General features: G+C 33.5%; 1 protein-coding gene across 2 annotated transcripts in view; it reads left to right on the top strand.

The window, feature by feature from the left end:
* Positions 1-14,613, top strand: part of LOC104855134 (ankyrin repeat and KH domain-containing protein 1) — a 126,748-nt gene that overhangs the window by 81,654 nt on the left and 30,481 nt on the right. For both annotated transcript variants that reach the window (XM_033767169.1, XM_033767173.1), the window contains exons 13-16: positions 1,154-1,281; positions 1,453-1,596; positions 2,847-2,949; positions 11,711-12,466. In XM_033767169.1, coding sequence (XP_033623060.1) covers positions 1,154-1,281; positions 1,453-1,596; positions 2,847-2,949; positions 11,711-12,466 — 1,131 coding nt within the window. The remainder of the gene's footprint in view (positions 1-1,153; positions 1,282-1,452; positions 1,597-2,846; positions 2,950-11,710; positions 12,467-14,613) is intronic.

The raw sequence follows: 14,613 nt of genomic DNA, 5'->3' as shown, positions 1-14,613 counted from the left end.
TAAAGGTCTGGAATATAGTACATTTTCAAGGCCCCAGTACCACCAAAAAAAAAAAAGGCTAAGCAAAGATTTTGCAGTTAAACTTTAGGTCATATTGTACAAAACTGTGGTAAACTTAATTAAATAGTCTTTAACATACTTGGATAATCTTGTTTTCTCTCCCTATCTAGATCTCTCTGATTTTTATGTAATCCTTTTTTTTGCGGGGGGGATATTGGTGATTGAACTCGGGTCCTTGTGCTTGTGAGGCAGGCAGTGGCACCACTGAGCTAAACCCCCATCCCTCCCTGATTTTTAAATTACACAATATGAAGAATTATATTTCTCTTTTTTGGGGGGTGGGGTGATGAGACAGGGTCATGCTGTGTAGTTTAGGCTGGACTTGAACTCACTAAGTAGCCCTAGGTGACCTCAAACTCATAATGATCCTCCCAAGTGCTAGGATTATAGGTGTGTGCCACCAAGCATGGGTTCTATATTGTTCTTAAATACTGGTTTTTTAAAAAAATCTATTTTCTGGGCTGGGGATTTAGCTCTTTGGTACTGCTGCCTGCCTTGCAAATGCAAGGACCCGAGTTCAATCCCCATAGCAAAAAAAAAAATTTATTTTCTCTACTTTGAAACCTGGTTATATTGCCATTTTCTAGAAGTATATCAAAGCTGTCTATGAAACATTCTGAGAGTTACATAAAATGCTATTTTTTGATGCTTACATTAGCTTGTATATATTTATTAATCTTAGTTTTCTAGATTTTCCACTTAAAAAGTGATATTGAACAAACTACAACTATGCACAGTAATGTGGATGAATCTTACAAATGTAATATTGAGTGAAAGAAGCCAGACACAAAAGAGTACATTGTATGATTCCATTCACATAAAATTCAAAAACTAAAACCAATTTGGAAGTTAGAGTAGTAGTTACCATTGGTGGGGGTCAGTAGTGGCCAAAAGGGGACACAAGATAGGCTTTTGGTGTGTGGATAATGTTCTGTTTCTTGACCTGGGTGCTGTTACACAGGTGTGTGTTCACTTTGTGAAAATTTTCATTTTTACACTTTTTTGTGTCTTATACTTCAAAAGAAAGCTTTAAATATTGTCGGTGAACTAGATTGATTTCAACCTTTGCTAAGATTACTGTTTTTCTTTAAAGGTGCCAATGTGAACAGGGCTACAGCTAATAATGATCATACAGTAGTGTCGCTGGCATGTGCAGGAGGCCACCTGGCAGTTGTTGAGCTACTCTTGGCTCATGGGGCTGACCCTACTCATCGACTCAAGGTATTCCACTTAAATATAAGTAAACAAATAATATATATGACTTTAAAAATGTTTGATCTTTTAATGTTTAATACTCTTTACATAAGATTTACTTTATATGAAATGTGCATATCAATCAGGTTCTAAAAAGAGATTTCCAAAGAATTAATTATGGTATTATTTCATTTTCAGGATGGTTCAACAATGCTTATTGAAGCTGCAAAGGGTGGCCATACTAATGTTGTTTCTTATCTGTTGGATTATCCAAATAATGTTCTGTCAGTTCCCACCACAGATATATCTCAGCTTACCCCACCTTCTCAAGATCAATCTCAGGTAAAGTAAAATGGGGTTTGTTAATAAATATATTTTTCAAAGTGATTGAAATTTTTTGTTGAAAATCAATTTTAAGCAAAATTAGATTATTTCTCTTTTCTGTTACATATTGATATAATCATTATCCTAAATTCTTTAAAATTTCTTTTCTTCGGAGGCACAGAAATTTTTTATTGTCTTTTATTTACTGCAAATACTAGCAGTTCCTTTTTTTTTTTTTTTTTTTTTTTTTTTTTTTTTTTTTTTTTGGTACTGGGGATTGAACTTGGGTCCTTGTGCTTGCAAGGCAGGTGGCGGAACCACTGAGCTACATCCCTGGCCTACAAGTTGTTTCTTAACCACAACCAGGTTTATGGTTTTCTTTTTTTTAATGAATACATTGAGCATAATCTTGAACTATGAAAAAGCTTTTCCTTACTATCTCTCAAGGCAGTATTATCCTAGAGAGTTATAGCAATTTGTATCAACTAGGAAAGTAGAGTTAACTAGGATATATGTACCAAAAATTCATTAAATTAACTTTTACAGCTCCCGAAAATTAAAAAGAAAATAGAGTATATTGCACATAGAAAGTTTAGTGAAATCTTTAATTCTTTTTCACAAAGTTATTCTACAAATTGTTAAAATATGCCAATTTAGTAATATATTGGAGTTTTATTTTCTCTTTTTGACTTATATAAAATTTGATAAAGTGTAAACTGACCATCAAAGAGTATGAAAATTATACTCCTATATAATTGGGACAAGCAAGACTTTCTTTTCAGTAAGAGTAATATTAATTTTATTTGGCTTAAATCACTCACTACTTATAGACTGTCTCAGTCACTCAATATTCTCAAAATTTGTTCCTTGATGAGGCCTTTTTTATTTTTTACTCTTTAGGAAATAAAGTGAATTTGGTAGTATATGAAGAAAATCTAAGCTCTCTTTTTTTTCAAGCTAAATATTTATTGCTTTTATTTATTTATTTATTTTTTGTTTGTTTGTTTGTTTTTTTGAGACAGGGTCTCACTATGTAGTTGAGACTGACCTGGAACTCACTATGTAGCCCAGGCTGGTCTTGAACTCACAGCAATCCTCCTGCCTCAGCCTCTGAGTGCTGGGATTACAGGCATGCACCACCATGCCCAGCATATTGCTATATTTTAGATATACATAATGATAACACTCATCATAGACCTCTCTTTTATTAATGGACTCTGTGTTAGTCTTTGATCTGAGATGATTTTTTTTCTGAGTTGACTTTCTAGGTTCCACGTGTACCAATGCATACACTTGCCATGGTTGTACCTCCCCAGGAACCTGACAGGACTTCACAGGAGTACTCCCCTGCCCTTATAGGAGTACAAAAAGGTTAGTTGTTGAATTAATTGCCTTAAAATTGGTATTTTTCCACCTAATTAAAAAATCTAAAACTGCAATTTAAATTTAATAGTTCAGCTGGGCATGGTGGTGCACACCTGTAATCCCAGCACTTGGGAGGCTGAGCCAGGAGGATCGCTGTGAGTTCAAGACCAGCCTGGGCTACATAGTGAGTTCCAGGTCAGTCTCAACTACATAGACAGACCCTATCTCAAAAAACCAAAAATAAATAAATAAATAAAAATATAAATAAATAAATTTAATAGTTCACAGTTGCTGTGTAGCTGTAGTTGAGGTAGATAATTCTGACAAATGCAAATATTCTTATGGACTAAAGACATAAATGCTAGAAAAAAATTACCTACAGTTTTTTTGTTAATATACTGTAAGTTATAGTTTTTCAACTGGCACAAATGAAACCAAGTTTTTTATTAAAGTAGAAAATTTTATCAGGTAATAATTTTCCACTTCTTTAGCTAAACAATAGCATAATAAGAATGAAATGTATGTTTGCTGTATAATTAAATCAATAGGATCAATTCAATTAATGAGTGAGAAGTTTCAGAATTAAATTCAGTTTCATTGATGTCATACTGGAATATAGTGAATTAACATTTGTCAGTATGTGACCCTGGCATGTGACTATCAAAATGTGTATAAATAAGACCCAAATAACTATTAAAAGTATAAACTATGTAAAGGGCTAGAATTTATGAGCTGTGATATTTTTCTGCTGTCTTTTCATTTGTAGATACAAAATACCTTTAATTGATAATCATTCATTGTTGTAATATCTGAGTTATCTGAAATAAAGAAAGTAGGTAATTTGTAGGATTTTTAAAACTTATATAAGGATTACAGGTATAGTTCAGTGGTACAGCATTTGCCTAAATGCAAGAGGCTCTGGTTCCATTCCTTAGCATCTTCTCTCCCCACCCAAAAAGCTAGCCTAAAATATTTATGAACATACCAAAAAATTTATGAATTTGTATGATAAATTCTAGATTATTGAAATCACAATGAGATGTGTTAGTGTATGTGAATATCTAATACTGTGATTTAAGACAAACTAGGAGCAAACAGAAGCTTTTTTCAAATTATGCCAGTTTAAGTAATTTAAAGTGTTGAGGGACTTCACCAAGGATTACTTAATTTCAGAGACAAAATATCTATAGTCTCTGTCTCTTTTTTCACTATGTAGTTCAGGCTGACCTTAAACTCACTGTGTAGCCTAGGAAGGCCTTGAACTCTGGTGATTCTCTTGCCTCAGCCTGGAGTACTGGGATTACAGGCACCACACACACAGTGTGTGGTCTCTTTGATTTAAACTAATTCTACCAGTTTTCCCTGTTACTTCCTATTCAAACTTTTCCTGCCCCCCACCTTAAAGCTAGGGTAAAAATAAATAAATGAATAAAGAAATAAGGGTCTTTCTACGTGGTCTAGGCTGGCCTAGAAGTTCTGGGTTCAAGCAGTCTTCCTGCATCAGCTTCCCAAGAGGGACATGGAACCATGCCCAGGTTTTTTTTGCTATTTTTAATCTTGACAATTAAAAAGTGAATTAAGGAATCCAAGCAAAATAACCAGTTAACAGTCATTAATAAAAATTCAAAACTAAATGCCTCTGGGGTTTTTTTGGTTTTGTTGTCATTTGTTTTGTTAAACCCTATAGAGTACTGTAGTAGCTTTGATTTGGAAAATTCAGTACTAAGTAAGAAATCACTTTTTTAAAAAATTAATACCAGCTGGGCATGGTGGCACATGTCTGTAATCTGAGCACTCTGGGAGGCTGAGGCAGAAGAATCATGAGTTCAGGCCCAACCTGAACAATTTAGCAAGATCTTGTCTCAAAAGATAAAAACGGGCAGAAGATTTAGCTCAGCGTGAAGGCCCTGGGTTCAGTTCCTAGTACAGTATTTCCAAAAAGTTTTTTCTAATTAATTGATTAACACCAGGCCACAAAATAAGAAACAAGCTAGAGAGAATAAGTTCAGAGAAGAAAGAAAACATTGTAAACATAGATTTAATATGTAAACTGAAATGTGATTTTTAAATTAACACTCAACTGAGTAATCATGTTTTTGCTTACTGAACTATCTTAGGTATAGTAATTATTTCTTTGCTTTGATGTTTTATTATTTACTGAATAGTATAAAAATGAACTAACCTTCTAAGGAAGGTGTCATTTTATTAAATTCTTGGGGAAGGGAAAAAATAATATTTGTATCTTTGGACCTCCTGTTAGCTTCCTACCAGTTAGTCATACAGGATCAAAATGTGTTAATGCATTGTGTTACAATGCACAGCATAGAATGTATGTTACTATGAACTAGGAAAACAATCAGTTGATGGTATAAAAGTACTTACAGGGGCCGGGGGTTTAGCTCAGTGGTGCTGTGCCTGCCTTGCAAGTGCAAAGTCCTGAATTTGATCCCTGGTACCAAATAAATAAATAAATAATAAATAAAAATAAAAGTACTTAGAGAATTATTAGGATAGTCAGAAAAGTCTATCTTAAAGATACAGTACTTGTTTTTCTCCTTAAAGCTGCTTTTTTCCCTTAAAGTTCCTCTTTTTTGTCTCTAGAAAAGTTGTTTTGAGTGTGAAATTGATGTTTTACCTTTTTGTGTGTAGAGTATGTGATTAGAGATGGATAAAATATGGTGTTCTTACTCTCTAACAATGTGTTTTTCTAACAATCATCTTTAAAATTCTTACATTTTACTCCTGTCTGTTTTTAATAAATTGTTTTATTTATAATCCTTTCCTTTTGAAATATATTCATGTCCTTAAATCTTACCCAGGTGTTTGATATATATTATACTTAGATATCCTTTTTTTTCCCTCTCCTTTTAAGATGGGATTTCACTAAGTTGTCCACACTGGACTCAAACTTGTGCTCTTCCTGCCTCAGTCTCCCAAATTGTTGGGATGATAGGCATGTACCACCATGCCTGGCTTCAGATATTCTTTCATGCCCCATGTGTACTATTTTTCTAGGCTCTATCCATCTGCATTTATATACTCCCTCATTTAGGCAACTAATCTCATTGGTTTGCTATTGGTTTTCAAGGATTCAAGCTTCTAGGTGTCATCTAACAGATGCCTCAGTATCATCTCTATAAACAAATACGAAATTGAGAATGTTGTGCACAGTTTTCTAGCATTATTTAACTTTATTAACTATAGTTAAAGATATCCAGATGGGAAAGGATATGAAAGTAATGAAAACCTTTTGCCTTTCCAAAATCAATCTTATAAATATACTTGTTGATTTCAGATACTTTTTATATCTAACTTATTTGCTGTACATAATTGATTCTAGAGAAGATTCATGTAGATCTTCTGCAAATTATATAACATAGAATTAATCTTCTCAAAACATTAAAAATGATGTTGGAAGCCGGGCGTGGTGGTGTACACCTGTAATCCCAGCACTCGGGAGGCTGAGCCAGGAGGATCACTCTGAGTTCGAGACCAGCCTGGGCTACATAGTGAGTTCCAGGTCAGTCTCAACAGTGAGTTCCAGGTCTATGAGACAAAGACCCTGTCTCAAAAACAAAAACAAAAACAAAAACAGATGTTGGTAGATGGGAATACATCTCAGAGTTAGAACATTTCCCTTTCATGCATGAAGCCTTAGGTTTAATCCCCAAAACCAAACCAAAAATAACTCAGGATAAAATGCATCTTTTTTTTTTTTTTTTTTTTTTGGTGCCGGGTATTGAACTCAGGTCCTTGCTCTTGCAAGGTAGGCCACCGAACCACTGAGCTAAATCCCTGGCCCTAAAATGCATCTTTTATGTGAACTTCAAACCGTCTTGAGAAGTAATTTCTTTTCTCTGAACTTTAGAGTATAGTACTTTTTTGGAGCTTCTTTCTGCTTTTATCAGTTGTGCTAACTGATAAAGAGGAACTCTTTTGGCCTCAAGTGTACAGGACTGAGTTAATCATACTCTTCATTCCTGATGCTTTGTCATCATCCCTTCTCTCTTGTTTTACAGTATTTATTCTTTCTTATTTATTTTCCCATTTTCCTACTCCCCCCATGGGCAATCAATGTGTTTGATGTACAAATTCTTTGTTCTTATAAGTTCTTAGAAAATATTTATTATCTGATGTTTTTAATATAAATCATGTATTGTAGATCCCATTTTATTTTTTATTTTCACTGAAGACTTTTAAAATTCTATCCATATGTCTTCCTTTAGAGTGTTTATTCCTGCAGTGTTGTGCTTTATCCTATACTATATGTATATATATTTCTTACCACACAGACAATGCTGTGATAAATCCTTGTACTGTACTTTTATAAATCTGTGTGAGAAGCTGGGCATGGTGCCACATGCCTATAATCCCAGCACTGTGGGAGGCTGAGGGAGGAGGATTTCAAACTGGAGCCCAGACTGGGTGACTTAGTGAGACCCTGTCTCAAAATAGAAAAAATTTAAAAGGCTGGGAATGTAGCTCTGTGCAGAAGCCCTAGGTTCAATCCCCAGTACCACCCCGGCACACAAATCTGTGTGAGAACTTTGTTGGGATATTATCTATCATCTCCCCTCTTAGACTGTAAGCCCCTCAAGGGCAGGGTTTATGTTGCTCATCTCTGTATAGTCCACAATGCCTTGTTTATACTAGAAGTTGGTGTATTTGTTGAATAAACTAATGAATGATGGACTAAGAACATAGATTATTCTGAGAGCAGAAGAAAAGCTTTTAGAATTGTTAAGAAGAGACACTAATTAGGGTGTTTAAAAAAAACAAAGTATTACAGAATGCTAAGAAACATTAAAAACAGAAGTATAATTGTAAAGTAAAAATTAATATACTGCTCTGTATTCCAGAGTTGTTTACTAGAGTAGATAACTTGAAGTTCTTGTTTTTAATAACAAATCATTAGAATTATATAGAAAAATTACAATATACTAAAATTGAATGCTTCTCTGTAAATTTTTCTAGTCTCTAGTTCAGTCAGGTTTTTTTATTTAACCATGCTTATATGAATTCAACATATGCCCAAATTTAATAATATCTTTTTATATTCAACTACTCTTGGTAATTAGGAAGAGGGTTGAGTGAATCCATTAGCATGTGTAACACAAGTAATTTATCTTTGGACAGTCTTCAATAAAATGTTAAAAATGTATAGTGCCAAGGATTTAGCTCAGTGGTTCTGCCACCTGCCTCGCAAGCACAAGGACAGAGTTCGATCCCCGGTACCAAAAAAAAAAGTATAAACAGCTTAATTTAGGGATTATTTTTTTAATTTGGGGATTTTTGAGACAGGTATTTAGACATAAAGGTAAAGTTAGGCACTTCTAGACCAGTAGCTTTAATATTTGAATTTGACCAAAATACAAAATATATAGTGAAACCCGGGTGTATACATATATACAAACATACATGACTAATACCATTATAAAATATATACTACACTTACTGCATTTGTATTATTTTCAATTCTATGTTATCTCTGTTTACTGTGTAAGACCTGTTTGAGAATGCTGCTCAAAAATACAGAATGCTGTGTGATGATATAATAAAGCAAAGCAATTGCAGAATAAGGTTTAAAGTTGATTAGAAAAAACCACATAGAGGGAAATATGAAACCAAGTCTGCATTCATCCATAGATAATGTATTATTCCTCTGCCTTTATTTTTATGTTGCATAATATACCAAATTTTAGACTCAAAAATGATAGGACTAAACTCATTTCAGTAATAAAAAAATAGGCCATATTTAAGCTGTCTCTATATCACGGTTTCTACTGAAAACATTTTCTGATTTTTTTTAATTGGAGAAAAGATGTGAGGCAAAACAGCAAAAACAACAAAAAAGGGTAATAGAGAAACCAAATTTAAAAAGATGAAATAATGACTTTATCTATAGTTTAAAATTGTACTTCATGGTATAAGGGTATAGCTTAGTGGTAGAATGACTGCCTAACATACTCAGAGCTGCATGGATGCAGTCCCCAGCACCTCCTACCAATGGCATAGCTAACTTGTACCTTAGGGTGTCGCCATTGACTAGATTTCTGTATTTGTATCTGACAGGAGATGATCTCTTATTTTCTGGTATCTAATAATATTACCTATTCATTTCTTGTTGTTAAATGATCCCTTGTCACACCCTCTGCTGTAATCAATAATTAGTGTTGCTACAGCTTCCAGGATGTATTAGATGACATCTGATTTTTACCAACCTGGTTTATTTTTAATGTTACACCTTGTGTTAGTGCTTTGATGTGTATCTAGGCAATTCTGCAAACTGCTTTCTGTGCATTACTTTCACTCTTTTATATTCTATATATATTCTGGGTTTGTAGTCTTTATATTCAATTAAATAAATTACTCTTAGTAATCTTGTACTCTAAGCTTCTGGCATAGTGTTTGTTAATAATAGACAGTACCATTTCTATTTATTAATGTCCTCAAAATTCTAGTTTTATTTTGGATCACCTTACTATTTTTAAGGATTTTATTTCTGTGAATGTCCAATGTGGTCATAATACAATTACTAGTCTAGTTAATATTAATTTTAAGTATAATTACGTAGCAGCTATACAAGGATACTTTGAAATTAAAGAACATGTATGCAAAGGAGAATCCACTCTTGCAGAACTTCTGAATTCTGCTAACGTCATTGCATTTATTGTAAGACATTTCCTTGCTATGCCAATGGATTTATACATTGTTATTTGTTACATTTTTACCTATTGATTATTATTAATCACTTTAATAAATCAGAATACAGCTTCCTATAAAGGTTATGGAAGTAGTGAGAAATTTGTCTCATGAATGTAATGGCCTTTGCTCTGAAAAAGTATAAAGACTTTCCCCACCACTTTGCTTAGGTAGAAATACAAAATTGAATATAAATAATACACTTTGCTGGTTTACTTTTAAGGAAAAAAGTAAGTCTCTGAAAGGAACTGCAATCCTATTGGAGCAGTTGTTTTCTTATCTTGTTAAAGAGCATTCTAGGGGGAAAACTTAAGTTTCTTTCAATCAATAATAAAATATTTTGCATATATGAACTACCTACACTGTTGAAATCTCCAATTCTAGCAAAAAGGGAGATGAATCTCTGATTTTTTAATTTATTTTTTGTTCTTTTGTTATTCTCTTTAGAGCATTTTAACATCTAAAAGATAACTTTTTCCTTGAACTTGAAAATCATTTTCAATATATTAGATGATTTTATTTTAAAAATTCTTAAATTAGGGCAGGGGATTTAGCTCAGCGGTTCCACCGCCTGCCTCACAAGCCCGAGGTCCTGAGTTCAATCCCTGGAACTGAAAAAAAAAATCTTAAATTACCCATGACATTCATATTAAATGCAATCCAAAAGAACAGACAACTGTTGTTTTACCCAGTACTTTTAAAAAAATAGATTTATTTTTGTTTAATTTACATATCATAGTATTAACTCATTTTAAATATACAATGTAAATTGTATATATTAGTAAATTTACTCCGTTGTATGACCACCACCACCATCTAGATTTAGAATAATTCCATCACCTCAGAAAGATCTCTTGTGCCTATTTGCAACACAGCTTCATTATCATTGCTTACAACCCAAGGCAGTTACTCTGCTTTCTGTTTCTATAGATTTACCTTTTCTCTATAGAGATGTAACTAGAATTAGAATGTGTGGAAGCCATTTGTGCTTGGCTTCTTTCACTTCATTTGATGTTAAGGTTCATCCATGTTGTAACATGTGTCATTAGTTTGTCCTTTTTGTTGCTGAATAGTCCTGGTTTCTCTTAAGCATGATTAAGCCTTGAATTTGCTTTAGAGTTGTATTATCAAAAAGTGTATTTTTTCCATTTCATGCCCAGATTATAGATAAGATCGGGTGCATTCAGGGTGGTGTGGCTGTAGACATGTCCAGCTTATAGGACAGTGAATATCGATAACAATTTTCCAGCTGACTTACTAGGAGGGAATAACAAGTATAACTAATATCTTAAATAATTTATATTTCCTTTGTATTTAATGTACATTGTCAGGTTGAATAATCCTATATGGGAACTCTGATTCTCTCCTAAGAACATCAGTTGTATCTCTCACTAAACTTTTATTACCCTTGAGATACAAATTTAATTTAATGTTCAGGTACACAAGTGATAGGCTTGTTTATTGGAGAATTTTTAGAAAGATAATGTGTTAAGAAAATCCATTTTACATTATATTTTAATACAAGAGAAATACTTTGACAATTTAAAATGTTCTTTTCCCTACTTTGATCCTTAAGTTTGGTTCCTTTAGTTTCAGTTAGTGCTAAAAGAACAGTTGTTCTAAATGAACCATGAAGCTAGTATTAACATTTAATGTTATCCTCAACTATATTTTGATTTTGCATTAGATTTGATGTTCTTTAAAAAAAATACAGCCTAATCAGGAAAAATATTTGAGATTCTTTTCGTTTTTTTCTCCCTACCCTTGTCTTCTCCCCCTCCCCCCTAGTACTGGGAAACCCGTCTTAATTTCCAAAATCCTTCTATCTTAAACAGTAGTTATTTTAAAAACTCACATTTTTTTTATTGGCAACATCACAGTTTATGCTGTGTGAAATAAATGAAATAGTAGAGGCTTTTGTCTACCTAACACTGGCGTGACTCTGAAAATTCATTCTATGACAGTTATAATGATTTGGGGAGGGAGGTCCATGTGTGTTGGGGAGGGAAGATTTTTTTTTTTTTTAATAGCATGGCATTTTTTCAAACATTTTTCATGTGCTTAGGTACATCCAAGCAGAAGTCCAGTTCCCTGCAGGTAGCAGATCAGGACCTACTGCCACCTTTTCACCCATACCAGCCTTTGGAGTGCATAGTAGAGGAGACTGAAGGCAAGCTGAATGAACTGGGACAAAGAATTAGTGCTATTGAAAAGGCACAGCTTAAGTCTTTGGAGTTAATTCAAGGTGAACCTCTGAACAAAGATAAGATAGAAGAACTTAAAAAGAACAGAGAAGAGCAAGTCCAGAAGAAGAAGAAAATACTGAAAGAACTGCAGAAAGTGGAAAGGCAGTTGCAGATGAAAACACAACAGCAATTTACCAAAGAATACTTGGAAACCAAAGGTCAGAAAGACACAGTGTCTCCACACCAGCAGTGCTCTCATAGAGGAGTCTTCCCTGAAGGGGAAGGAGATGGTAGTCTTCCAGAGGATCACTTTTCAGAATTACCGCAGGTTGACCCAAACTTATTTAAAGATAATGATGTTGATGAGCAGCAGTCTTCACCATCGGCAGAGCAAATTGATTTTGTCCCAGTCCAGCCTTTATCACCTCCACAGTGTAACTTTTCCAGTGACTTAGGTTCTGATGGGACAAATTCTCTTGAACTGCAGAAAGTATCAGGTAATCAGCAAATTTTAGCACAGCCTCACATTGCTATTACTGGACATGATCAGGGGCTTTTAGTTCAAGAACCAGATGGACTAATGGTTGCAACTCCAGCCCAGACGCTTACCGACACTCTTGATGACCTGATAGCAGGTGGGTTAAGAAATATATCTGTAATAATTTCTCTTTAATCTGTGTGATCAGCTTCTTTACACACCCCTCCAAAAACACAGACTTTGTACTTTTCTACTTTAGAATTTTTTTTGGTAAAATTACTAATTTCTTGAGCTATTTTGGAAGTGAATTCAACTGAGCTCAACAGCACTAACCTATAAAAATGTTTCTATCTCTTTTTTTTGGGGGGTTACATGTTGAAGGCAAAGAAATAAAGTTGCTGTTATCTTTTATTTTAGACCTTTAGTATAAAAGACACCCTGTATTGTATCTTGGGTAGGAACTCTGAAAGTATAATTTCTTTATAAATTTTAGAGGTATCCATATATGATTACAAATAAAATGTTCATGCTGGTGATTTTTGTGTTTGGAAATCATAATTTTATGTCACACTGCTTTTCATTTATACTTTTATCAGACGAATTTGATATTTATAACTAAATGGAATGTTCAGAGAAAACTAAGCATTATTTGTGGTTGGAAAATTAAAGTAAATTTAAATTATTATCACTTGGAGAGTGGCATTTTTACATTAAGCCTTGATGAAAACATATAGACACTCCAAATATATAGCTACCCCTGAACACACAAACACACACACACACACACACACACACACACACACATACACACAGAGTAAGAGAGAGAGAAAAAAGCCCTGATAAAGTATATGTTTCTGTTTATTGTTGTGTGGAAAATTACAACTAGATATGAAATGAGGTGCACAAGTTTACTTTCCCTTTCATTGTCCTTGCAGCAGTGAGAAAACAGTGCAATTAATCATTTACCTTCCTAAAGATGGCTGGTGAATGTATCACCTCCATGAGAGCCCAGTTCAGAAATGCAGCCAGAATGGCTGTTGACAGTGGATGAAGACCAAGAACTAAGATGTAGCTGGAGTGATATTCAAAGGCAGGCCAGTCCTCTGTCTCTTGATTGCAACATTTTTTTCCTTACTGTTGTCTGTTTCCTCATGTCATATTTTCCTCCCTCCATCCTGATTATGCTATCCCAGTTCCCTTTTCTTTTGTGAGCCTTTAGTCTTCCTAATCATTACTGAATCTTTTAAAATGTATAAGATTACTTAAATCAGGAGTTTTATTGGGTATGTGTATAACTTCCAATGCTTACAGAATTGTGATACTCCCTTTGAGGCTCCTCTGATATGTAATACGTATAGCTGCAGAGGAATGTTTTGGTTGTCTTGAAGAAAATTAAAATGTTGGGGAATGTTTTAAGGAATTAGGCTCTTTATTGTTTAGTTTGGATTTTTATATTTTTCAGCATTCAGCCACTTAAACTTTGTACCATTAGTATTGAAAGCTATTAAAAATTATGGATAAATTCTTGTAGTTCTAATTTATAATCTGGGTAAAAAAATTATTGGAATGTGAAGTATGACTATGAATAACAATGACCAAACTAGTGACCTGGGATAACATTTTTAAGACTTATGGTTCTGTATCTATCATTATAATGTTTCTAATTAATTGCTCAGTTTGTAGCTATGAAAGCTATATTACTCTTCAAGTCAGAACCTTTTTTAAAAAATGAATAATGTAGAGGTAGTGCATGATGACACATGTATTCCTAGCTGCTCAGAAGTCTGAAGTAGGAGGATCAAAAGTTAGATGATTTAGCAAGACCCTGCCTCAAAATAAAAAAGGGAGAGCGAGATGTAGTGATAGTACACTTGCCTAGCATGTGCATGACCCTAAGTTCATTCCTTAGTACCACAAGTCTATAGAACAGGTCAAAAGGGAACTTGTAGGAGTTGAACTTGATGGTAATATTTACAGATGACTCTTACAGGAAAAGTGTTTTACTGAAGTGTTTGTTAAATGGAAATGGTCTTTTATAAAGTTCTCATGAAACTTTAAAAAATGGGCTTAGGAAATTTTTGATATTATATATAATGTTAACATAAACTAAGAAAATTTATGTTAAACATTAATACCTACCACATTTTACAATATTCTCTCATTGATGAATTTTAACATTTAAATCAAATAAGTTAAAAAATTAATTCCATATAAAATTTTTAATCTTTATGAAGGTTATCTGTGTGAAATACATGGCAGTAATTGTATTTGTTCAAGGTAATCTATTTCACTTAAAATTTAAAA

Source organism: Fukomys damarensis, unplaced genomic scaffold (assembly GCF_012274545.1).
Source record: "Fukomys damarensis isolate Sample0158 unplaced genomic scaffold, DMR_v1.0_HiC HiC_scaffold_3, whole genome shotgun sequence".
Lineage (NCBI taxonomy): Eukaryota > Metazoa > Chordata > Mammalia > Rodentia > Bathyergidae > Fukomys > Fukomys damarensis.
Note: the sequence above shows the minus strand (reverse complement) of the source record. Positions and strands in the feature narration are given on the sequence as shown.